The 27,258-nt window shown below is 43.2% G+C and overlaps 1 protein-coding gene across 2 annotated transcripts in view; it reads left to right on the top strand.

Annotated features, from left to right (window-relative positions):
• Positions 1-27,229, top strand: part of slc12a8 (solute carrier family 12 member 8) — a 35,098-nt gene extending 7,869 nt beyond the window's left edge. The window contains exons 3-16 of one of the 2 annotated variants that reach the window (XM_014173763.2): positions 8,696-8,842; positions 9,605-9,796; positions 9,997-10,228; positions 20,761-20,874; positions 21,038-21,125; positions 21,366-21,453; positions 22,695-22,841; positions 23,887-24,038; positions 24,131-24,254; positions 24,452-24,890; positions 25,198-25,295; positions 25,389-25,506; positions 25,973-26,033; positions 26,621-27,229. In XM_014173763.2, coding sequence (XP_014029238.1) covers positions 8,696-8,842; positions 9,605-9,796; positions 9,997-10,228; positions 20,761-20,874; positions 21,038-21,125; positions 21,366-21,453; positions 22,695-22,841; positions 23,887-24,038; positions 24,131-24,254; positions 24,452-24,890; positions 25,198-25,295; positions 25,389-25,506; positions 25,973-26,033; positions 26,621-26,786 — 2,166 coding nt within the window. In that variant the 3' untranslated portion in view covers positions 26,787-27,229. The remainder of the gene's footprint in view (positions 1-8,695; positions 8,843-9,604; positions 9,797-9,996; positions 10,229-20,760; positions 20,875-21,037; positions 21,126-21,365; positions 21,454-22,694; positions 22,842-23,886; positions 24,039-24,130; positions 24,255-24,451; positions 24,891-25,197; positions 25,296-25,388; positions 25,507-25,972; positions 26,034-26,620) is intronic. The other variant, XM_045707566.1, reaches the window with a different exon arrangement.
• The last annotated feature ends 29 nt before the right edge of the window (positions 27,230-27,258 follow it).

The following is a 27,258-nucleotide window of genomic DNA, read 5'->3' as shown; positions in this document are numbered from 1 at the left end:
GCTCTCAACCTGTTCCACTACAACCCCGTCGATGAGAATGGGGGCGTGCTTGGTCGTCCTTTTCCTGTAGTCCACAATCATGTGATCAGGTGATCAGGCCTACCACTGTTGTGTCATCGGCAAACTTGATGATGGTGTTGGAGTCGTGCCTGGCTGTGCTGTCATGAGTGAACAGAAGGGGACTGAGCACGTACCCCCGAGGGGCCCCTGTGTTTAGGATCAGCGTGGCGGATGTGTTGTTACCTACCCCTACCACCTGGGGGCGGCCCATCAGTAAGTCCAGGATCCAGTTGCAGAGGGAGGTGTTTAGTCCCAGGGTCGTTAACTTATTGATGAGCTTTGAGGGCACTATGGTGTTGAACGCTGAGCTGTAGTCAATGAATAGCATTCTCACATAGGTGTTCCTTTTGTCCAGGTGGGAAAGAGCGGTGTTGAGTGCAATAGAGATTGCATCATCTGTAGATCTGTTGGGGCGGTATGCAAATTGGAGTGGGTCTAGTGTTTCTTGGATAATGGTGTTGATGTGAGCCATTATCAGCCTTTCAAAGCACTTCATGGCTACAGACGTGAGTGCTACGGGGCGGTAGTCATTTAGGCAGGTTACCTTAGTTTTCTTGGGCACAGGGACTATGGTGGTCTGCTTTAAACATGTTGGTATTACAGATCCAGCCTATGAGAGGTTGAAAATGTCAGTGATGTCAATTGCCAGTTGGTCAGCGCATGCTCGGAGTACACGTCCTGGTAATCCGTCTGTCCGTGCGGCCTTGTGAATGTTGACCTGTTTAACCCTTTCACACGTACCATCACACGGGGTGTGATCGTTCTACAGTGGTCCCTGAAGCGTACGATCACACCCCGTGTGATTAGAACACTCATTTAGAACGCTCATTTAGAACGGCCAGTTTCGAATGACGCAACAATCAACATTTGAGCTGGCCACACTTTTTTCAGAAACTATTTACACAAACACAGTCCTTACAAAGTTATGTCCAGAATGTGAGCAGTTTATTTTTGGATGCAATGTTCAGATATTCACAGAAGTATCTATAGCATAACACAATCATCCTAACCGGAAAAATGTAGGCTACATTTGTCCTAGCGCTGAGGAAAGATTGACGCAACACAAGCGGTCATATTTTCTAACTCTCGGCTGACATAAACTACACTATGAATTAGCTAATAGCAATTACTATGTACAATTAATAACATCACGGGTGAGCTCACCGTTGATCAAAATAATTGAGTAAAACACTTTCTAGAAATCGAAAGTAATCAGACGATTAGTTTCAGCGTGCAGCCATGCTTTTTTACCTCACAGAAACCGAAGATAATAAGAGAAGACAAGATGAGTTGTTGAAGGGGTGTGGTCTACCATCATTCACATCCCACATTCACTTCCTGAAGTTCTCAAAAAATGAGTGAACCCTTACTCACCTCATTTTGTTATAGCATCTTTTGTCCGACAGACGATCAAGTGAAACCCAGAATGCATTGTATGTCAACAAACATGGCTCCATACACAAAGCTGGAATTAGCTTAGCTCATCATAATCAGTACAACCTTCAAAACATTATTTTACACACAGACTATGCGCCCTTTACAATTTATGCAAAAATCGGAATGCATGATTTATCACGGGTAATTGAAAAACGTAAATAAAATAGTAAATATATCAATAATACCACACAAAACATTTTCTGATAGTGATTTATTGATACAAATTGCGCGTTTAGGCAGTCAATCACGGTAACCTCTCACTCCCACTCTGAGCCATTCAGTGTTGTTGTTTATGTAACAATCACATCCTGGAATGGAGAGAACGTTCGAACATCACGTGCATAAAAAAACTCACGCTGGGGCGACCGTTAGAGATATTTGGAACTCACGCATGAAAGGGTTAAAGGTCTTACTCACATCGGCTACGGAGAGCGTGATCACACAGTTTTCCAGAACAGCTGGTGCTCTCATGCATGTTTCAGTGTTCCTCACCTCGAAGCGAGCATAGAAGTAATTTAGCTCGTTTGGTGGCTTCGTATCACTGGGCAGCTCGTGGCTGTGCTTCCCTTTGTAGTCTGTAATAGTTTGCAAGCCCTGCCACATCCGATGAGCGTTGGAGCCGGTGAAGTACGATTCAATCTTAGTCCTGTATTGACGCTTTGCCTGTTTGATGGAGAATACAATTGAATAAAGCTGAATAAAATCAATATTTTCTCCAAACGATTTGAGGGAATGCGGCTATTCTGTGTTGAGCGGTTTACAAAGAAATAGGTACTCCTTTATGCTTCATTTATTAATTTAACTTTAGTTGTTCTACAATTGTTGGGCTATATGTTTTGATTTTTAATACATTGTAAGGCTGCATGATGCAACTCTAATGATGATTTGAATAAAGTTGCTTGAAAGGCATGATTTGCGCAGGCTGTACACACTCTAATAGTCTCTCATTCACAATTTGACAAGCACTTGATAATTCCTAGAATTTCACGATGGCATCCCCTTTGTGGCAGTAATGCACCCTAACAAATCCATGCCTTTTGCAATCGGAGTGCTGCGTTGTGACTTCTCCCTGAGTGTGCTACGCAATCCGAAGCATCTCCCTATCACACCGCTCTCCGTCACATGATCGGGTCTTTCTCACAGGCTACAAGTTAAGACGGACACATCGGGATGCAACTGTGTGCGTCCTTATCCAATTACAAGGTGCATATTGAAGATATTGGAAGAACTGTCCACATTTACTTTTTGTCAGCCAACAAGATGAGTAGGCCTAACTAACAGCAAAAGCTCTATCCTATGTCAATCTACTATCCCCCATAGTACAAAAGTTGACCTATTCTGTGCGAGAAATAAATATTACAAACATAGTCTGGGACAGTTGTGGCATGCGGTAGATCGCAAATGAATACAACTACTAGCATCAAAAAACCTTTTTTATTCAATTTGGCTGACGCAACAGAGCAGAACATTTAGCTTAAAATGTGGATAAACAATTAGGCTATTTCTTCACATTATAAGTGCAGCAATGTGCCCATGGTAGTAGGCTATAAGCGTGAATGTTCAATTAGCAGAAAACACCATTATCAAAAATGACCACAAATGCAGTTATGCTTTTATTATAAAGGTGCATTTTAATGGTGAAAATTATCTTTCCCAAACTTGAAACTCACGTGCTGCTTATATTTGCCAGTTAGGCTTTACACCCCTTGTAAAGCACATTAATGTGCTTAATTGTAAGTAGTTATTTCACCACTTTAGTTATGATACAAACCTTATTAAAACATATAGGCCTATGGGCTAGGCTACATGAGGTGTGCGACAATGATTCGAACAAGTCGCAAAAAGGCATTGTTTAGCTGGGCATCGTTCAAAAGTGATAATATATCATTCACAAGTGATAGGCTAATATTGTCACCCATCAGACTATTCTTGATTTAATTTTGTCTACGTAAACGAAATAATATATGTGCGACATTTGTTTTGATTTAGAATGGACCATTATCATGCACCTGTATCAAAACAGGGGCAGCGGGAACAAAATACATGGAGGACGCTTTTCCCCGTGGTTTATTTTCATGCCAGCCAGATAGGCTATACTCCTGTTGGAAATATAAGCAAGGTGCTTAATATTGGGAAAGTTGAGATATGTAGTTGGCCTGTAATGAATACTCAGGGAGGAAAAAGGTGTAGATTCACGTGCAGAGTGCAGCAGGTGTTTTTTTATGCCTTCGCAGAAGTAACTGGAGGTGGTACGTGACAGGGTTGATGCGATGGGTTATCTTGAAGGCACCAATGAAGCAAGGACAGAACTTTTTGCAGTGGAGGCGGAGCCGGATGTCTCTGGTAGAGAGCCACAGATGCTGTCCGGGGTGAAAGAGTGGCATAGGTCGGCGGCGTCTGTCGGCAAAGCGTTTCTGGGTATTAGAGGCTTCCTGCAGATGCCGTGAGCGGTCTCCCATTCCCGCTCACTATGCCGAAACCAGTCATCGACAGCTGGGACAGTATCAGGCTCCGCCTCCCAGGGAAACATGGGGGGTTGGTAACCAAGTACACACTGAAACGGAGTAAGGCGGAGGGATGAATGCATGAGTGAGTTCTGAGTGTATTCGGCCCAGGCCAAATACCGACTCCAGCCTTATGCAGAGGCAGAACATTGTTGGCAGAGGTACTTCCCTATTTCTTGATTCAGGCGTTCTGTCTGCCCGTTGGTCTGGGGATGGTACCCGGAGGAGAGGCTGAGGGCGACCCCCAGTCGGTCACAGAAAGCTCGCCACACCCGGGAGACAAACTAAAATAGGAAGCCGATTCTAGATTTAATTTTGGATTGGAGATGTTTAATGTGACTCTGGAAGGAGAGTTTACAGTCTAACCAGACACCTAGGTATTTGTAGTTATCCACATATTCTAAGTCAGAACCGTCCAGAGTAGTGATGCTGGACGGGCGGGCAGGTGCGGGCAGCGATCGGTTGAAGAGCATGCATTTAGTTTTACTTGCATTTAAGAGCAGTTGGAGGCCATGGAAGGAGAGTTGTATGGCATTGAAGCTCATCTAGAGGTTAGTTAACACAGTGTCCAACGAAGGGCCAGAGGTATACAGAATGGTGTTGTCTGCGTAGAGGTGGATCAAAGAATCACCAGCAGCGAGAGCGACATCATTGACGTATACAGAGAAGAGAGTCGGCCCGAGAATTGAACCCTGTGGCACCCCCATAGAGACTGCCAGAGGTCCGGACAACAGGCCCTCCGATTTGACATACTGAACTCTATCAGAGAAGTAGTTGGTGAACCAAGTGAGGCAATCATTTGAGAAACCAAGGCTGTTGAGTCTGCCAATAAGAATGTTGTGATTGACAGAGTCAAAAGCCTTAGCCAGGTCGATGAATACGGCTGCACAGTAATGTCTCTTATCGATGGCGGTTATGATATCGTTTAGGACCTTGAGCGTGGCTGAGGTGCACCTATGACCAGCTCTGAAACCAGATTGCATAGTGGAGACGGTACGGTGAGATTCGAAATGGTCGGTAATTTGTTTGTTAACTTGGCTTTCAAAGACCTTAGAAAGGCAGGGTAGAATAGATATAAGTCTGTAGCAGTTTGGGTCTAGAGTGTCTCCCCCTTTGAAGAGGGGGATGACCGCGGCAGCTTTCCAATCTATGGGAATCTCAGACGAGACGAAAGAGAGGTTGAACAGGCTAGTAATAAGGGTTGCAATAATTTCAGCAGATAATTGTAGAAAGAGAGGGTCCAGATTGTCTAGCCCAGCTGATTTGTAGGGGTCCAGATTTTGCCGCTCTTTCAGAACATCAGCTATCTGGATTTGGGTGAAGGACAAGTGGGTTTGGGCGAGTTGCTGTGGGGAGCGCAGGGCTGTTGACCGGGGTAGGGGTAGCCAGGTGGAAAGCATGGTCAGCCGAAGAAAAATGCTTATTGAAATTCTCAATTATTTTGGATTTATCGATAGTGACAGTGTTGCCTAGCCTCAGTGCAGTGGGCAGCTGGGAGTATGTGCTCTTATTCTCCATGGACTTTACAGTGTCCCAGAACTTTTTAGAGTTTGTACTACAGGATGCAAATTTCTGTTTGAAAAAGCTAGCCTTAGCTTTCCTAACTGCCTGTGTATATTGGTTCCTAACTTCCCTAAAAAGTGGCATATCACGGGGCTATTCGACGCTAATGCAGAACGCCACAGGATGTTTTTGTGCTGGTCAAGGGCAGACAGGTCTGGAGAGAACCAAGGGCTATTCCTAGTTTAAAAAAAAATTGAATGGGGCATGCTTATTTAAGATGGTGAGGAAGGCACTTTTAAAGAATAACTAGACATCCTCTACTGACGGGATGAGGTCAATGTCATTCCAGGATACCCCGGCCAGGTCAATTAGAAAGGCCTGTTCGCAGAAGTGTTTTAGGTAGCGTTTGACAGTGATGAGGGGTGGTCGTTTGACCGCAGACCCTTTACGGATGCAGGCAATGAGGCAGTGATTGCTGAGATCTTGGTTGAAAACAGCAGAGGTTTATTTGGCGGGCGAGTTAGTTAGGATGATATCTATGAGGGTGCCCGTGTTTATGGATTTGGGGTTGTACCTGGTAGGTTCATTGATAATTTGTGTGAGATTGAGGGCATCAAGCTTAGATTGTTGGATGGCCGGGGTGTTAAGCATGTCCCAGTTTAGGTCACCTAGCAGCACGAGCTCAGAAGATAGATGGGGGGCAATCAATTCACATATGGTGTCCAGGGCACAGCTGGGGGCAGAAGGTGGTCTATAGCAAGCGGCAACGGTGAGAGACTTGTTTCTGAAAAGGTGAATTTTTAGAAGTAGAAGTTCGAATTGTTTTGGTACAGACCTGGATAGTAAGATAGCCTGCAGAGTTCTATCTCTGCAGTAGATTGCAACACTGCCCCCTTTGGCAGTTCTATCTTGGCAGAAAATGTTATAGTTAGGGATGGAAATTTCAGGTGTTTTGGTGGTCTTCCTAAGCCAGGATTCAGACACGGCTAAGACATCCGGGTTGGTAGAATGTGCTAAAGCAGTGAGTAAAGCAAACTTAGGGAGTAGGCTTCTAATGTTAACATGCATGAAACCAAGGCTTTTACAGTTACAGAAGTCAACAAATGAGAGCACCTGGGGAGTAGGAGTGGAGCTAGGCACTGCAGGTCCTGGATTAACCTCTACATCACCAGAAGAACAGAGGAGAAGTAGTATAAGGGTACGGCTAAAGGCTATAAGAACTGGCCGTCTAGCACGTTCGGAACAGAGAGTAAAGAGAGCAGGTTTCTGGGCACGATAGCATAGATTCAAGGCATAATGTACAGACAAAGGTATGGTAGGAAGAGAGTACATTGGAGGTAAACCTAGGCATTGAGTGATGAAGAGAGAGATATAGTCTCTAGAGACGTTTAAACCAGGTGATGTCATCTCACTTTTGGGAGGTGGAACAACATGGTTGGTTAAGGCATATTGAGCAGGGCTATAGGCTCTACAGTGAAATAAGACAGTAATCACCAGGACAGTAATGGACAAGGCATATTGATATTAGGGAGAGGCATGCATAGCCAAGTGATCGTATGGGTCCAGTGAGTGGTTGGACTGGCTGGGGACACGGTAATTCAGACAGTTAGCAGGCCGGTGCTATCAGTTAGCAGGCCGGGGCTAGCAAGCTAGCATAAGGGCCTTAGAGGGACGTCACGATGGGGGACAAGTCTGTTTTTGCCTCCTCGTGCGGTGACGTTGATAGTAGGGTTTAGTAGGGTTCCACGTAGCAGAGGGGTCCAAGTCCAATTGGCAATATGGGTATAGTGGTCCTCGAAACTGGCCGGTGGATCAGCTAACAGTCCAATATGCTATAGATAGCTAGCAGGCCGCGGTTAGCAGAATGGGCCTTCAGGGGACGTCGCGCCTCAGGGGCTACACCTTCTTGGAAATGCATTCAACACCATGGGCCAGAAAAGGTTGAATGCATTGGCCATGCTGTCAATCCTGTATGACTTCTGCCGCGTTCAAAACAACTGGAAACTCTGAACTGGGAAATCCCAGACTTCAGTGAGTTCAATACAACTGGGAAGTCGTAAAAAACAAGCTCCGACTGGGAAAATACGTTTTGAATGGCCATCCAACTCAGAAATCCAAGTTGGGCCTATTTCTAGAGCTCCGACCTGAAGATCACTGACGTCATGATTCAATCTTGTTTTTTTTTACGAGTTCCCAGTTGTCTTGAAAGGGCAAAAAAAATCCAGAGAATGCTAGACTTTTTGATGTCAGTTTGATGACAAAATTTGCCCACAAGGACCGTCGCGCCACCTTCCTGTTCAAGTGAGCACAGCACAACAGGGAGTCCAAACATGTATTGTATGCTGCTGCATTAATGATGCAATATGCCAGGGAGATATGTATACCGTAGCTAAGGAAGTAATACTAAGTGTAAGTTGTGTAGTAAGCTGTTAATAGCCCATGTGCCTCACCCTAATAATTAGTTCCCATTCCCCCTCATCATTTTGCCTACTGTTTTGACTTGGTGGTGCACATGTAGCCTATAGCCTGTTTTAGAGAAATGTAACAATCGAATATTGTAAGAGCTTTCATTGTCTGCTTATATGCCGCCTTTATTTATCCTACGGTTCTGACTTGGTGTACAGGGAGAATACTGTAAGAACAGCCCATGTTATGAATTCTGTCACAGTACATTTAAAAAGTGCTGAATAAATAGTTATATTGACTACGTTCGTCCTAGCTTGCTCATTAATGTCTTAATCGAAGTACGGATTGCCTCTTATCTGCTCGTCGTCCCATTATGCCATAGTTTGTACATCTCAATTGTCAGTAGAAAACACATTTGTTTAAGCAAGTCAGCCATGTTTTTTTTAAGTCAGTAAATGAGGCTGAATGAACTGTTTCGCTGCCAGACAAGGCTCTGCTGTTAGCCAGGTGTAGCATTGGTAAGGATTCACTCCATGGTGCTGAAAAGAAAGCTCTGCTATTGGGACAGCTTTATGTGGGCCCAAACTGTTTGTGGGCACCGTTTGTCACTGTTATAGTGCAATTCATTGCTTGTTTAGTGTTGTGTAGTGGCTTTGTTGGCATGCGTTAAAAGCAATATTTTCTTTTTTTTTGCCCCACCAAGATTTACATGCTAAAATCTCCACTGGACCAGACTATAAAAGTTGCGCCGGTCTGGTAAAAATGTTGTCTATTCTAAACTGCAGGGTTCACGCCATCTCTCTCAGCCATGGTGGAGGGTGAAGCTGTTTGTGTGGGAGCCTGTCCTGTTTGGGACGTGGGACGGAGTCTTTACTACCTGTATGATCAACATCTTTGGTGTGGTGTTGTTCCTCCGCACTGGGTGGCTGGTGGTGAGTTGGAATTTCATTTAATTTCATTCAATACATTTATTTGACAGGGACAATGCACACCAATCAACATTTATGTCAATTTACCAGATTTGGCCAGCTAGCAAGTTTTCAACTGTAGTCCCAGGGCAGGTAGATGTAGGCAAGAGTTTGCTCACCTAGGGGTCTGCATACTGAACAGGCGGACCACAGGCTGGATCCAAACCCAGAGCAGGGTCAATATAGACCACTGGTCCTGACCCCCCCCCCCCCACCCCCAAAGTGTGTAATAGAACTGTCGGGCTTCAACCCCTGGTATCATATGTTCACACAAGACATGGCAAATTTTGTAGAATAGCAGGACATTTGCTTAAAACTGCCAAATTTCTATCTGCCCCATGGGAAAATGTGTAGAATTGTAGGGAATGAGCATTCAAACGGGAAAACTTTCTCTCCTCCATCAAGAGGGGTGTGAACAGTTTGGGGTTGCATGGGTTGAGAGGTGAGGGTTTGTTACTATGCCGATAAATGACAATATCCACACGGCCCTTTGCCACCTAGGGAATTTGTGTCACTGGACCTTCTGAAATAGTACTTGAGTAGCTCTGCCCTACGGTGTGCACATGTTGGTTCTATAGCCCAGCACTAAAACACCTGATTCAACTCGTCAAGGGCATTGTGATTCATTGATTTGTTGAATCAAGTGCTGGGCTGATCTAGACATACAAGGACCTGTTCCATATATTGTATGACTTTATTTTTGTTTTTTTCTCTTGATGATGTAAGGGGAACCTAGGTGTATTGCTAGGTATGCTCCTGGTATCCGTGGTGGTTATCGTTGCCCTGGTAACAGTGATGTCAGGCATCGGCGTCTGCGAGCGCTGTGGGGTCGGTAGTGGTGGAGTATACTCCATGATCTCTACTGTCCTGGGAGGAAGAGTAGGTGGGACCGTGGGGCTCCTGTATGTTTTCGGCCAGGTGAGAAACACCGTGTGTGTACATGTTTTCATTCCCCCTTCATCCTCCTGCAACCCTTTGCATATGGTAAAGGACAACTTACCTTCAGTCAACACACCTTTTTAAACAAAAATTATATAGCTAAATAAATAAAAGAAGAATCAATATATGTTTACATACAAGATCTCATGTATGTCTTCTGCGTGTTTTGATTTCAACAGTGTGTGGCTGGAGCCATGTACATCACAGGGTTCTCAGAGTCTATCGCCGAGCTCCTGAGCCTGCAGAGTGAATGGGCCGTTAGAGGGATGTCTGTGGCTGTCCTGCTCGGCCTTCTGGGTATTAACCTCGCCGGGGTGAAATGGATCGTCCGTCTCCAGCTGATACTACTGGCCGTGCTGGCTGTCTCAACGCTGGACTTCGTTATCGGGACGTTTTCCCACCTCGACCCAGGTGTGTTCATGGCATAGCCTACAGTAGGCCTGCTGATGTATTCTGCTTGACAAATCTCCTGGACTGTAGTGTAAAGTGAACTGACAGAAGGGACTTTAGTGCCAAGAGTGGCATAGTGGTGGTGTGAGGAGTTGTTATTTTTTAGCCTAGATCAGTGGTTCTCAAACCTCTTCTTGGGGGACCCCCAGACGTTTCACAATTTTGTTGTAGCCCTGAACTAGCTCACCTGATTCACCTAGTCATGGGCTTGATCATTTGTTAACTAGTTAAATCAGTTGTGCTAGTTCTGGAATAGTTCAAATACATTGGGTCTCTGAGGAGAGGTTTGAGTACCACCGGCTTAAATCACAGGTTCAATTAACAATTTTGTCCAGTAGGTGTCACTGTGGCATAATATAGCCTGGAGGATAACCACAAGCTTTCTCTGCACTGCATTTACTGTAGACTTCAGAGTTCATCATTAGCCATCTCTCAGCCCTTTAGCTTAGTTGCAAATGTACTGCACCTCTTACTTCATACTCGCCATACTCTTATGCAGTAGTAGTAGCCTATAAACATAACTAGTTCTTCCCCTTGGTCAAATAAAATCAGAAATGTTTTTGGCTGTAGAGAACCTTATAGGCTCCCCATCACAGTTTGACATTTCAAGACTGTGTGTGTGTGTGTGTGTGTGTGTGTGTGTGTGTGTGTGTGTGTGTGTGTGTGTGTGTGTGTGTGTGTGTGTGTGTGTGTGTAGTAGCTAATGAACAAAGATAATGCATACAGTAGAAAAAATGAATCATGTGCTTGACTGAGGGACTTACCCCAGGACACTTCAACTGGTGACTATTCAAGAAAATAAAGAAAAAGGAGCACTCTGTTTCTGCATTGATGTGAAAGATGTAATGCATACAGTAAACAGTGATGAGGCAAGTTTGATTGACTCAGGCAGCAGTCTTGTGTAATGTTTACCCAGAATGTTTTTCATGATGAGGATATGATGGGCGTGGTTTAGCCAGAATTTCTTTCTTTCCCCGTCCTTCAACCGGAAGTTGATCCCTGCTCTTCCCATTCTCACTGATTATCCACTTCCTGTCCAGTCAAAGGGAAGAGAACAGTCTGTGTTTCAAATGGAACCCTACTCCCTGTGTAGTGCACTGATTGTGGCAGGGGCTATCAAAGTGGGGTCCGCAGAGTTACTGCAGGAGGTCTACGGTCCGATTTATTATTGTTACTCATTTTTTTGCACTTCTTTTTTAATGAATATTACTAACAGATTAAAGTGTGTAATACAATGTAATAATATTCATGTACAATTTATGTTCTTAACCCTGGGCAACGTGGGCCTGTGGGGCTCACAGGGATATTGATATGAACAGTACTCCACCAATTATACATTTTTCAAAAAATATATTCTTTTACATAAATGCAGTGTAATTTAAGCTTTAGAACTGAAAAGTTTGCTCTGCCTCATGGCAAAATGTGTAAAATTTCCGAAATTTGCTTTAAATCTCTCTGCCCCATGACAAAATTCACTCCGATGCCAAGAGGCTGGCTTTGTAAATGGTATCGGCAGACATCATAGTAAAACTCCTTGTAGGCTATTTTTATTTGTGTTCTGATTACGAGGGGGTCCCTGATATATTTGCAATCACAAAAGGTGTCGCTGGACCCAAAACGTTTGAAAACTCCTGTATAAGAGAATAGGGTGCCATTTGCCATTTGTTCCAGTAGGAGCTGGGTGTTTCTCCTTTCTTTCTCTCAACAAACCACAAAGAACACTACGTAAATGGTGATGCTGGTGGTGATGGGGGTTGGTTTAGTTCAGGAAGCTGAAACCTTAAACCTTACCCCAGACTTTTGCACACCATGTCTCTCCTTTCCAGTCCAAACCTCTCATCCCTAATGATCCTCTCTTTCTCAGTCAGAACCCAGAGCCCAGATCTGGATCCTAAATGGCTACCTATTCCCTGCATAGTGCAGTACTTTTGACCAGAGACCTATGGGAATAGGGTGACATTTGGGACGCACCCCAGAGCTGCCATAGGGATCACATCTTGTAGTTATGGCCTAGTGAAACTGATGCCCAGGTCTTTCCTAATAAGTTGCTGCTGTGTTTTGAGGTGATCTCATGCTTTGGCTCGGAGCCACCCTGTCCTCCAGTCTAGGAGAATAGGACTGCGTCTGAAATGGCAACCTATTTCATAAATAGTACACTACTTTTGACCAGGGCCATTAGAGCTATGTTCAAAAGTTGTGCACTCAATAGTGGATAGGGTGCTATTTTGGATACACCCTTGGTTGGGGGATGTACGGCCAGGCAAATGTGTTTATAGTTTGATAACACTTTAGATCAGACTATCAGACTGGTGATTTTAGTAGAAGGCCAGCTAGGCTGGTCGACATAGGGTCAAGGTGGTATCAATGGTTAATGCTGACTTTTATAGCAAGATATATATGTATTTCTGGTCATGGATGAAGTAGATGAAATTCTGAAACTGAAGTGTCAAATAGAGCAGGTTTCAAGAATGACACGTTTTCTCATTTAGATAGGTTGTCTATGTTACGGAAATGTTGTAGTAAAGGATCGGTTACTGCTTATTACACTACTAACAGCCAGATGGTTGCAGTTTTCTTTACCTCATCTACCTGCCTTTATAGTGCCTTACTGACTGTGATTGTACTCTTAATGTCAGACAGCTAAGGCAGTGTAGAGGTCTGAGAGGTAAAGGAATGATTAGCAGTTCCTCGTGGAAGAATCCAGAAGCTCTATGCCACTCCCAGTAGTGCCATAACTTTGTAGTGAAATATAAATACATTTGAAACATCTTCTAAATCTCTAACATTTCTGCATCGTTATCCTGACACTGACCTGTGCTCTGTGTGGGAAAACTCATTATATGAGTCAAATGGGAATACATCTAACCCTTTGAAAGAGAGAACACGTTTTGATTTGTGAAGTAATCTTAACCTCCTTCCCCTGTTCATGTACCTGTTTAATGATGTAGTCTGACAAGTCATTCCTGGCTGCAGTAGCGTGGTCTGACTCTCGGGTAGAAAAAATACAGGAGACTCAGTAGTGTGTACACTGGATGATAAAGTCGTCATCTTCTTCATAACTAATATAATAATTATCGTCTGTCCTCACATTAGAGTCTGTGAATCATGCATGTGTTCATTTATTTAAGCAGGGGAATTTAAGGGTATAATTCCTGTAACCAAAGGTGTTGTCACTTCATCACAAAACACCATTTGCCACTCTCTCTCCTCTCTCTTCTCCCCCCCTTTCACTTGTCCCTCCTGATCTTCATTTGAACTCTTTTCCAGATTGAACGGACAGGAAGTTCCATAATGTGTTTCGTGGTTTGGGTGGTAGGGTGTTAACCGGGCTCACCCACATTTTTGGACAATGAAAAAAGAAAAGGCCGGAACACAAATTTGAGAGAGCTGCTCTTGAGACCAAGCGCCAAGTCATCACTTCCTGTGATATTATGAAGGGTCCTCCAATCAGAAGATCAGGGGCTCTTTCCAATGAATAGTGTCCTGGTTGTGGGTCATATCCAACTAAATAAATAGAAAGTGAATTATAGGATCTCTATGGTCATGACACCATTCTCCAGTCAGCACGCATGCATGCTTTTTTAAAAATGTATTTGTTTTACCTTTGGTCAGTGTGGGTGAATGAGAGGAGTTGGTAGAGTTGTCGGGTGAAGTTGGTGTGTGTTAACACCATGATGTTATATAAAGGTTGTGCTCGTGGACACTGGGGTTGTGTCCCAAATGGCACCCTATTCCCTATATGGTGCACTACTTTTGACAAGAACCCTATGGGGCTATAGGGAATAAAGTGCTGTTTGGGAGACAACCTGTCTGGGCCTGTCTGTTCTGTTGTACCACAGTTAGATTATCATTGTTTGGATAGAGAGAAGTCTCAATTGGTAATGTAATGTACAGCAATTTGGCGGGTATTGTTTTAAAATCTGACCTTGTTATTATAGTTGCCAAAAGCGAGGTTGGTGTTGGTTCGTTTTGTGGTGTTGCTGCAGTGTTCGAATGAGAGAACATGAGGTGCCTCTCTCTCTCTCTCTTTCTCTTACTCTCTCTTTCTCTCAATTACATTTTTCAAGTTAAGGGCTTTATTGGCATGGGAAACACATATGTTAACATTGCCAAAGCAAGTGAAGTAGATAATAAACAAAAGTTAAATAAACAATAAAAATTAACAGTAAACATTACACCCACAAATTTCCAAAATATTGTGTGCAAATAGTCTCTCACTCCCTTTCTCTCTCTCTCTCTATTACTGTCTCTCTACTCACTCTCTTTCTCTCTTTCTCTCTCATTCTCTCTTTCTCTATTTATTAGTTTCTCGCTCTCTCTCTCTTTCTCTATTCGTTTGTTGCTTTCTTTGTTCCTTTCTTTCTCTCTCTCACTCTCTCGTTTCTCTCGCTCTCTTTGTTTCTCTATTTCACTCTCTCGATCTCTTTCACTATTAGTTTCTCTCTCTTTCTCTTTTAGTTTCGCTCTCTCTTACTCTCTATTACTGTCTTCCCTCTCCCTTACTATATCTCTTTATTACTGTCTACCACACCTCTCAGACAGCCTACCTAAACCCTTCAATTGATTATTCTAGGTTAATTCCCAAACCATGCATACAATACAAGACACTGTGATAACCACTGCCGCACCTCACACAGTAAATTCCCTATCAGATACAGAGGTTCCATACTCTGGAATTCCTATCTTCACATTGCCAAAACATCATCATCATCATCCTTCAATAACTTCAAACATGGACTAGAGGTCACCCTGGTGAACCAAACTACCCAGTAGTCTCCTCCATGTAGCCTAACTCTCACATTCACATGTACACACACACATAATCAAACATGTTTTTTTCTTGTATATTGAGTATTCTGTGCCTTGCAAAAGTATTCATCCCCCTTGGCATTTTTTCTATTTTGTTGCATTACAACCTGTAATTTAAATAGATTTTTATTTTTATTTCATGTTATGGACATACACAAAATAGTCCAAATTGGTGAAGTGAAATCAAAAAATTATCTTGTTTCAATTTTATTTTAAACATTTAAAAACTGAAAAGTGGTGTGTGCATATGTATTCACCTCCTTTTCTATGAAGCCCCTAAATAAGATCTGGTGCAACCAATTTCCTTCAGAAGTCACATAATTAGTTAAATAAAGTCCACCTGTGGGTAATCTGTCACATGATCTGTCACATGATCTCAGTATATACACACCTGTTCTGAAAGGCCCCAGAGGCTGCAACACCACTAAGCAAGGGGCACCACCAAGCAAGCAGGCACCATGAAGACCAAGGAGCTCTCCAAACAGGTCAGGGACAAAGTTGTGAAGTACAGATCAGGGTTGGGTTACAAAAAAATATCACAAACTATGAACATCCCATGGAGCACAATTAAATCCATTATTAAAAAATGGAAAGAATATGGCACCACAACAAACCTGCCAAGAGAGGGCCGCCCACCAAAACTCACAGACCAGGCAAGGAGGGCATTAATCAGAGAGGCAACAATGAGACCAAAGATAACCCCGAAGGAGCTGCAAAGCTCCACAGCAGACATTGGAGTATCTGTCCATAGGACCACTTTAAGCCGTACACTCCACAGAGCTGGGCTTTACGGAAGAGTGGCCAGAAAAAAAGCCATTGCTTAAAGAAAAAAATAAGCAAACACATGTGGGAGACTCCCCAAACGTATGGAAGAATGTACTCTGGTCAGATGAGACTAAAATGTAGCTTTTTGGCCATCAAGGAAAACGCTATGTCTGGTGCAAACCCAACACCTCTCATCACCCTGAGAACACTATACAGCAGTATCATGCTGTGGGGATGTTTTTCATCGGCAGGGACTGAGAAACTTCTCAGAATTGAAGGAATGATGGATGGCGCTAAATACAGGGGAATTCTTGAGGGAAACCTGTTTCAGTCTTCAAGAGGCACAGAGGTTCACCTTCCAGCAGGACAATGACCCTAAGCATACTGCTAAAACAACACTCGAGTGGTTTAAGGGGAAACATTTAAATGTCTTGGAATGGCCTAGTCAAAGCCCAGACCTCAATCCAATTGAGAATCTGTGGTATGACTTAAAGATTGCTGTACACCAGCGGAACCCATCCAACTTGAAGAAGCTGGAGCAGTTTTGCCTTGAAGAATGGGCAACAATCCCAGTGGTTAGATGTGCCAAGCTTATAGAGACATACCCCAAGAGACTTGTAGCTGTAATTGCTGCAAAAGGTGTCTCTACAAAGTATTGACTTTGGGATGTGAATAGTTATGCACGCTCAAGTTTTCATATTTTTTTGTTTTATTTCTTGTTTGTTTCACAAGAAAAATATATTGCATCTTCAAAGTGGTAGGCATGTTGATCAATCAAATGATACAAACCCCTCAAAAATCCATTTTAATTCCAGGTTGTAAGGAAACAAAATAGAAAAAATGCCAAGGGGGTGAATACTTTCGCAAGCCACTGTATAATATACATGTATCATTAGTATGCTCTGTTTAAATTATTTGAAAAAAACTTTTTTGGTACTTATTTGTATATTGGGTTTTGTGGTGTGATTTTCATATAGGCCCTTTTAGATTTCCAACCTCATCTGCACACAGTTTCTACCAGTTTAAAAAAAAAAAATCTGTGCTATTTTTTTCTTTCACTGTTTTTCTTTTATGCGAATAAATGAAACTTAAAACCCTACCCTCTCTCTCTCTCTCTCTCTCTGTCTGTCAACAGACAGACAGACAGACAGACAGACAGACAGACAGACAAGACAGACTGTCTGTCTGTCTGTCTGTCTGTCTTGGAACCAGCAGGGCTTCTGAAAAGGGTGGATAAACTTGTCATTAATCTGAGAGAACAAATTCTTTCCCATCGTAAGATAACCATGAGGGAAATGCTTGACGTTCTTACGTAGGCGGGTCTTACAGATTTGACCATCTGGATTAAACCTTTTAACCCCACGAGAACATGGCTCCGTCCCAAATGGAACCCATTTCCCTATGGAATTTGGTGCTATTTGGGATGCAGACTTACAGTACCTCAACCTCCGGAGGAACCACATGAACCATTACAAAGACTGCAGGAATAGTTTCTTGCAGCAGAATAACTTGATTCATACAAGCTTTTATTCATGGTCATTGAATACATTTCTTTATATTTTCCTGTTTTCTTAATTGATTGTAGGCTATTGTTTGTATAGGCTTACCATTTACTCCACAGTTGCTTATATAGCTGTACTGCTTGCTGTCCTCCCTGCATATCATGACCAGCTATGTGCACTGATATCTAAACCATCCATACTCCACATGCCCCATGTTAAATTTCATAACGAGGTGTGAACAAATCAGTCATGTCCATCTGACTGTATAGCAGAACAATTTTATCTCTGTGCTTTTCGTGCAGATGTTTGTCGGGCGCCTGTGTAAGGGTTGTTGTCTGTGAGTGAGCACACCCAGTCTATTTCTCTCTGTCAAAACCACAGTGCTGTTACAGCTAGCCTGCTACCTCTGTTTAGCTTGGCCAGTGTTACCATAAACTAGGTCCTGGTCCCCTGAGTGCACGCATCTAGGCGGGATGAATATGGTTCCTCTCCTGGACAGTTACATAAGGGGCTGGGTTATGGTTAAGTTTCTAATGGTCTGAGGTTGTCTGTCGGGATCAGAGCAGACACTTCTGTCTTGATCCGGGGGGTTAGGGTTAGTCTGGTTCCCGAGTCCAGCCCTGGTTTTACCTAACACTGGAAAAAAGACTAGGGTCACTCTCTCTCTATTACTCTCTCGTACTCTCTCGCACTCTCTCTCTTAGACTGCAGAATTAGGTTGCTGTTAAACAGTCAATTTGTTTTTCATCCTTCCAACTAAATATCCCAATATAATATCCCATGTCAGAAAAGTGTTGGGAAATGCGACGTAAAGAGGAGCGCTAGGTGAGCAGGAGTGAAGTCACTGTCGACATAAGACAGTTAAGACCCACATCATACCGGCACTCTGAATGAAGCCAACTTATCATCTGATCATATCCGGTGATTTCTTTATTCTGTATCAGCTGAAAATATTTTTACTTATACAGCTCACAGGCTTTTAGCATAGCCCCTTTTACACTCCTGGCTTACCACTACTAGCTAACCACTAGCAGCCTTGAAACACATTACTTATTTGCAGTTCAGCACAGCTCAGTTCTTGTACTGTTGCACAGAATCAAGATAAACCTTTACCATCATAGTAGACATTGAACGTCTATGAACCAAACTGGCTAGAACGCTGTTACATTACATTTACGTCATTTAGCAGACGCTCTTATCCAGAGCGACTTACAGTAGTGAATGCATACATTTCATACAATTTCATACATTTTTATTTTTATTTTTTTTGACCGACGGCAGCTATAGCTAGCCACATGTTAACCTGAGTGCTACTACTAGCAGCGGTAAATCCAAGTATAATGCCTAACACAAACATTGGCTAACATGATATCCTGAAAGTTATATTGGCCAATAAAGATCAGGCAGTTAAGCAAAACACTCTTGACATTCTCTCAACCAGCTTCATGAGGTAGCCACCTGGAATGCATTTCAATTAACAGGTGTTCCTTGTTAAAAGTTAATTTGTGGTATTTCTTTCCTTCTTAATGTGTTTGAGCCAATCAGTTGTGTTGTGACAAGGTAGGGGAGGTGTACAGAAGATAGACCTATTTGGTAAAATACCAAGTCCATATTACGGCAAGAACAGCTCAAATAAGCAAAGCGAAACGACAGTCCATCATTATTTTAAGACATGAAGGTCAGTCAATCTGGAAAATTTCAAGAACTTTGAAAGTTTCAAGTGCAGTTGCAAAACCCATGGTCGAATTTCTGCAAAGAAACCACTACTAAAGGACACCAATAAGAAAAATAGACTTGCTTGGGCAAAGAAACATGAGCAAAGGAATTAGACTGGTGGATTTGAGATTTTTGGTTCAGACCGCCGTGTCTTTGTGAGATGCAGAGTAGGTGAACGGATGATCTCTGCATGTTTGGTTCCCACCGTGAAGCATGTAGGAGGAGGTGTGATGGTGTGGGGGTGCTTTGCTGGTGACACTCTCAGTGATACATTTAGAATTCAATGCACAATTAACCAGCATGGCTACCACAGCATTCTGCAGCGATACGCCATCCCATCTGGTTTGCTCTTAGTGGGACTAGCATTTGTTTTTCAACAGGACATTGACCCAACACACCTCCAGGCTGTGTAAGGGATATTTGACCAAGAAGGAGAGTGATGGAGTGCTGCATCAGATGATCTGGCCTCCACAATCATTCAACCTCAACCCAATTGAGATGGTTTGGGATGAGTTGGACTGCAGAGTGAAGGAAAAGCTGACACCAAGTGCTCAGCATATGTGGGAAAAGCATTCCTCATGAAATTGGTTGAGAGAATGCCAAGAGTGTGCAAAGCTGTCATTAGGGCAAAGGGTGGCTACTTTGAAGAATCTAAAATATAACATTTGTTTAACACTTTTTTTGCTTACTACATGAGTCCATGAGTCCACTACATGTGTTATTTCATAGTTTATATATCATATATTAATATATATTTATTTATTTATTTATATATATTTTTTTAATACATTTAATCCAATTGGTATTTAGCTTATTCCATCCCCAAACACCATGCTAGATCTGTGTGAATGGGCCAGTTTGTTTTGCATGGCTATCTTTGTGTTTTTTTTTTATCATCTACTAGCGACATAACATGACAAAACTCTTTGGTCACTTTAGTACCTACTTACCCGATTCACTTCTATCACTGAAGCCACCTGCCGTTATGCTGTAGTAACACCGGTGAGGTCAGTGGACTTGGAGACTTCATTGACTGTGGGCACAGGACCATTTGTTTCCCTTAACTTCATGGTGAATCGACTCTTCCACTATTGGTAGCCATTGTAATCTTTTTGGACAAAGTGAGCCCTGCCTGTGACTTAAGAACCAGGCAGGGGTTCTCCTGACCCAGTCTGCCCACCGCATCATCGCTAAGCGGCCCCACTTTCTTCCCATCTTCTCGCATTTCAGGCCAAACATGCATGCCAATAAACAGTGGTTGTCGTGCACTGCCGCCACGCCGTTCCCTTCTTGACGTCAAAGCCGAAATGTATTGTTGGTAAATTGCGAAAATGGAAGTGTATAATTATTGTTTTTTAATAAACTTTTGCACAAGGTCCATTTTAAATGTAATATCATCAATCTATGTTAGAATTGTGGAAATATATTGTGCAACCTGCCCTTTAAAGCCTGCAGTAAGGATGCTTTATAACCTGTTATGAGCATGTATGAGCCTTAATAATAATCAGCACGCTTTCCGTAAAATGCTACCAGAAGTGATGGACTTAATCAGGGAATTGGGCAGGAGTTAAAATGCCTAAAAGCATTATGAAAACTTAATGAATGTAAAGATCAGATCACAATGTGCACACAAATAAGAGACTTAACTTTATGCTGAATCTCTGTTAAACCTTGGCCTTTGTGGATGGTTTGTTGTTTCAGAGCATGGCTTCGTAGGGTACTCCGAGGAGCTGCTACGTAAGAACACTCTACCAGACTACACGACAGGAGAAGGATTCTTCACTGTATTTGGAGTGTTCTTCCCCGCTGCTACAGGTGAACTACTATAACCATGTTTATAGCTGCTTACATGTTTACATTTTGGTAATTTAGCAGACACTCTTATCCAGCGTGACTTAGTATAATAGTTACAAAGGTTCTAATTATAATAGTTATAATATGACAGTTATAATTATATAGTCCTGTCCCTGGTGCGTAGGTGTGATGGCAGGCTTCAACATGAGCTCAGATCTGCAGAGACCGGAACACAACATCCCTGTGGGAACACTGGCTGCCGTCTGTACCTCGTATGTGTCTGTTGTTACCACCAACACTTATTACATTGAGGTGTTCCAGACTTGTTCCTCTTCTTTTTTTTTTTGCTGGGGATTTAAAAAACATTATACAATTTCATCTTTATTCCCACACCAATCCCAACATGCCATGAAACATTTAGATCTTGTGACATCATTTCCTATTTTTAGTGCGATGTGTGATCTTCCATCTAACTGATGAAAAACTGCTGGTGGTATTGTTGGCCACTACAGGTGGTTCCTGTATCTGGTCTTTGTGTTCCTGCTGGGAGCCATCTGCACCAGAGAGGCACTGCACTTCGACTTCTTAATAGCAGAAAAGGTAAACTCTCTCTGTCCATCCTCCTTTCCTCATTGTGACCATAGCGATTATTTCCTTTTGAAGAGCTTACTCTCTTTCCTATTGATGATCAAGTTCAGAAGTATTCATGTCCAACGTAGTTCATACTTCCTACACATTCTTCAACATTTTGAACAGACATAGGCTACTCAAGAATTGTCTGTGTGTTCCCTTATATCCTAACTGTGTGATAGGCATAGTGGGAATCTGTCATTATATGTGTGATGAAGTAGCCTGATCACATATCTGTTTATGCTGTCTTGCTAACTTCTATGCTAATTATTGTCATTGAATAGCACACAGACCTGAGACCAGGCTAGTGATGAAGATGGTGATGATGAGGATGAGAAATTGTTTAATCTCAGTGGTCCCAGTGGGCCTCTTTCTAGAGCGACAACAGTATGTTCTCCGAACCCCATTTGTACAGCTGAGAATGACAGAAATTTGAGAAAAGCTCTGTCGCTGAGCCCCCCTCCCCCCAACGCACACACAGAGATTACAGAAATGAGAGAAACATTGTACTGCTGAGGTCAATACCCCCCCACCCCCACCTCCGCACTCTCCCCAGTCACAGCTGTCCCTACACCAGCTAGCAGGGGGGGGGGTGCTGGGAGGGTGTGGGCGCTTGGGGGTTAGAGTTGATACACTGTACAGGGGGTGCAGCTCAGCTGTCTGTGGTGAGGGTGGGGGGTTGGATTAGTGGGTGGTGGTCTAGGGGGGGTTGAGAGGAATGGGCTATCTGTTGCATATGTGTACACGTTATCTACAGCATATGGTACAGCAGAAATACTATGGAGCTCAGCGAAAATATACAGCACGCACATTTTGTACACCAAGTTCTTTGCAAACAGATTTATTTGTGATTTAAAAAAATATGTTTACTCATGGTAACACTTTATTTAAAGCCTGCAGGTAAATCAAATTGTATTGGTCACACACATATTTAGCATATGTTATTGCTTGTGTAGCGAAATGCTTGTACAAAGTTGCTTAGGCGCTAGAAGTAGAGCTGCCATATCTGTTGGCGCCATCTTTTAACTAGTAAAGTGCTACCAAATGTGTATAGGAAATTGTTCTAATTGCAAAAATGCCTAAATTATGTCCTCGTTTTCATTCCTGCTTCTAACTTATTTTCATAAGGGCTTAGTTGAGGAGACCTTAGCTGGGTGTAGTCATCGTGGGGCCTCTTTCGCTCATCTTTTTGTTTTGTTCCAACTTCCCAGGTCTCCTTGGTGGGTTTCTTGTTTCTCCTGGGCCTCTACATCTCCTCGCTGGCCTCCTGCATGGGCGGTCTGTACGGTGCACCCAGGATCCTCCAGGTCATCGCCCAGGAGAGGGTCATCCCAGCCCTCGCCTTCCTGGGACAAGGGGTGGGTTTGCCTGGCAGGATGGATGGATGATCCATGAATCCAAAATTAAGAGAAATGGATCAGGGGCTCTATGTATTAAGCATCTCAGAGTAGGAGTGTTGATCTTGGATTTTAGATCACAATGAATAAGGTGACATAGATAGGGTGGACCTGATCCAAGATCAGCACTCCTACTCTTAGACTGTTGATACAGCTCCTGATAATCTTTCTCACGTGAACAGTGCTACAGGACTAACCTAAACCAAAAAACACATTGTGCTGCTATAAACAGTTTGTCACATAACTTGAACTGACATATTTCTCCCTTGATTAAATCAGAAACATCAAACACAATATAGTCTGTCTCCAGTGAGTGGGGAGGCTGATACCGGTACGATGGGTGGGTTCCATGGGAAACGGTGAGAAAAGGGCCTGATTTTAGAGTGGTCAGATGAGTAAACTAACCTCACAGAGAGAAAGAGAACAGATGGAGAATCCCAAATGTCACCCCATTTCCTATATAGTTCACTACTTTTGACCAGAGCCCTATAGGTTCTGGTTAAAAGTAATGCACTATATAGAGAATAGGGTGCCATTTGAGATGCTGCCTGAGTGTAGCCAAACGGTTGGTCGTGGCTTATGAAACACAGCACACTAACCCCCCTTCCTTTCCTCGGCCCCCACGCCCCTCAGTATTGCCTGGCATGTACTGTGTGTGTTCGTGTCCGCTGGAACCAGGCCCTAGACATCTTGCCCCGAATCAAAGCCTCAGAACAAACCCAGGAAGGGAGGGAAGGGAGATGGACGGGGCTGGCCCAGATTGGCCTGGATCACTGCCAGAAAGGGAGAGAGGGAGAGAGAGTACCAGCAGTGGTTCAGGTAGCATGGTTGTAGTTCTAGTCAGAGCAGGCTCAGTCTGAGATCACAGCAACTTTTTTAAACAACCGGTTTGGCTCTTTTGTTGAAATTAGAGCTTCTCAGCAGAGCATAGCATATCTTCCTCTTTTTATCTCGCTCTATCTCCCCCTCTATCTCTCTATTTGTCCTCTCTGTCTGTCTCCAACAGAAAGGTCCTAATAAGACTCCGGTGGCAGCCATAGTCTTGACTAGCCTGCTGACCATGGCTTTCATCTTCATCGGACAGGTCAACGTCCTGGCCCCCATCGTCACCATCAACTTCATGCTCACCTACAGCTTCATTGACTACTCCTACTTCAGGTGTGTGTGTGTGTGCATTGGGCGTGCATGTGTGCTGGAACCAGACCCTAGACATCTTGAATCAAAGCTGACTTTGACTACTCTTACTTCAGCGTGGCGATGACCTATAACCTCCAGCCCAGAGAGAAGAGGGTTGGTCCTGCCAAGAGGCCTGGGACTGGAGCCTCATCCTTCACAAACCATACGTCCAAGCCCCTCATGACCACCACCCACCAGGTTTATTATTTTTTTTCCATAAGTCAATACATTTTTCTAAATTCTGTTAAATGTTGAGTTCAGTCATTTAAGTTCAATCAAGGGTAAATCAAGTGTCAATCAAAATTGATGCAAGAAAAGGCAAAAACAAAAAAAACGAATATTCAGGTCAGTACAATACATCACAAAACAATACTTTTTCCCCCACAACCCACCAGGGTTATGGTACAGAGGGGGATGTTGCGAGCCCAGGGAAGGGGACCCTGTTAGAGTTTACTAGAGATATGGACCAGATCTTTCCCCTGCCCAATGGTGGTGAACAGGAGGAGACAGAAAAGGACAAGGCCACAGAGAAGGTGTCCATGCCAGGCCTGAGAGGCAGGATCAGGAGGGTGAAAGCCCCTGCCAAGAAGACTCTGATGGACAGCTTTGGGCTAGACCTTAACAGCAATGCCTTCCCTAGTGAGGGAGATGAAGATAGAGAAGGCGAGGGAGGGGTTGATCCGGCTCCCCCAGGTCCAGGAGAGTGTATCTTCCCCCAGGAAAGACCTGGAGAGCCCAGCCTAGACCCTGAGGAAGTGATACAGGACAAGACCCTCCATCCCGGTTGTGACCCCATAGAGCTTGACCCTCCAGGGTCACAGAGAGAAAACACTGGTGAGGAATACTTCGACTTTGAATTTATGTTCACTTTTGACATTTGTTTGTGGTACCATTGGGCACATGGTGCACAGCTCTGATTCAGTCAACTTCATCACTCCCTGTGTGTGTGGGCATGCATGAGTGTGTGTCGGCATTTTTTCGACATTCTCTACCTAATTTGCAACCATTTACCCCCTTCATACAGTACACTGTTTACCTAGTGATGTAATAGTGAAATAGGTCATTGAATGTCTGGATTGTGTCTACCTTTCTGTTATAATGCCTGTTTATACTTCATTCATTTCTGTAAATATGATGGCAGGTTCTGACTGTAAACCAGACCGCCAGGGATCAGAAATCCAACCGATGCCTGATTCCTTCTATGCCAAATTCTGCAACCACTGGATTGCACTGATTGGTGTAAGTAAGGCAGTAAAACATGCAGTATAACATTTCTGCCCTATTGTATCTAAATGTATTTTCTTGACTACTTATGTTTTTCCCCCTGTGCAGGCATTATGTTCCATCCTGATCATGTTTGTCATTCAGTGGGTCTACGCCTTGGCCAATATAATAGTCGCCTTGGTCCTCTTCCTCTACATTGGAAAAGCAAGCCCTGGACTTCCAATAGGTGACTATCCATGCATGTCAACAACTGTCACATTCACACATCTCTGTGCATTTCTAATACAAGAAAGCATGTGTCAGTCACTGCTGAAGCCTTCAGTTAGTCTCTCAGCCACACAGCTGTTCAGCAGGACAGTTAGAATAGCTGAGTTAGAGGATTCTGCAACTCTGTGATATATAATCTCCCCTCCATGCAATACCCTGCTTTGCTCCCCTAACTCAAGACTGTGACAGAGGCATAATGTAGATCACACATGTCATGGTTAGTAAAATGATTTTCATATTTTACAGGTCACACTAATATCTCCTACTGTATATCAGAGGAATATATTTTTATTCTGGAGTGGCAAGCTTTAGCTTATTGAATACATCGAACTTAGATGTTTTGTTTTTGAAATATGGTTTATAATATCAGCTAGTAATTGATGTATCATATTTATTACAATGTTTTTTTGTGTGTGTATTTACAGGAGTGGCAGCTCGTTTCAGCTTTTTCAGATGGATTAGGACAACCCTGAGCAACCTAGGAAGGTAAACAGCATCACAAAAACTTGTATAAAATGAACATCATTCATCATGTATTCAGCTTTCTAGTTTGATGTTTGGCGATGTCTTTAAAGGCAGACACAGCGAAATGACGTTGCCTAGAGCATCACTGCAGATATTGAGATGAGCGAGATGCAAGACTTCGCTCTCACAGTCACAAAATAGTGTCTGAGCGTGTGCACAAGTTCTCGTCACGCTTTTCACAACATGGTAGCTACGGAACCAAAACAGCAAAGAACTTGAGCCTCACGCTTCAACGCTCTTAGTTGTATTGAAAATTAACCCACTATGCTGTTTACTTTATGTATCTACGTCATATCAATGAGTCTATCTTTAAGACCAAATATGTAGATAATTGCTATATACAGTATAATCATTAAATATAGTAGACAGAAGAAGTGAAATCAATGTCTTGGTAAACAAGTTCGGGAAATGTTCAGGAACTCAGGAGACTGATTTAAGAGGAGATCGGGATTGAACTCCGGTCTCTGGGGAGGCATACATGTGCCTAGACCCCCAGACCATCGAGCCTGCACACTCTATTCTAATTATTCTAATGTCCTTTCCTCCAGGGGTGAGCTTCCTCGGGACCAGATTGTCGTGACACCCTCTCTGTCAGGAGTCGGCATGGAAACTAGGCAGCTGACAGAGGAAAACCTGGACTTTGCCTCTCGGGACCGCTACCACCAGTCTTCCTTTATCGAAGCAGACAGGATGGCACACCTACAACTTAACTAATCACCACATCTCTGGATGGCTGGTCCCATCACAGACCATAGTAGCCTGGTCCAATATTTGTTTGGGCTGTCTTGCCAACTCGTTACAATGACCATAGGAGTTAGCAAAACAGCCCAAAATGATCTGGGACCAGGCTGAAGTAATATCTCATTCTATAATTTATAGACAGATTATAAGCAGTCAAACTGAAAGCTGAAATCAGTAGTCCTACTCTATGACATCTGGATTTGTACAGGTCTCTGTGACTGTGGCAATGCATTACATGTTTTAGCAATGCATTCCTCTCAATGATGTGCTCAAATGGTTCTTCTCTATTTATTGTATCCATTATCATGGAATATATAAACCAATACATGTTATTTTCTTCCAATCTATGTTTGACCTCTGATTAAAATGTCTGGCTTCATCTGCTTGTATGTAGATGGGGGTGGTGCAACATTTCAGCTGATTTGCAATTCTGTGACAATTCTGT

The sequence above is a fragment of the Salmo salar genome, chromosome 25 (genome assembly GCF_965601325.2).
Source record: "Salmo salar chromosome 25, fSalSal1, whole genome shotgun sequence".
In the NCBI taxonomy this organism is placed as follows: domain Eukaryota; kingdom Metazoa; phylum Chordata; class Actinopteri; order Salmoniformes; family Salmonidae; genus Salmo; species Salmo salar.
Note: the sequence above shows the minus strand (reverse complement) of the source record. Positions and strands in the feature narration are given on the sequence as shown.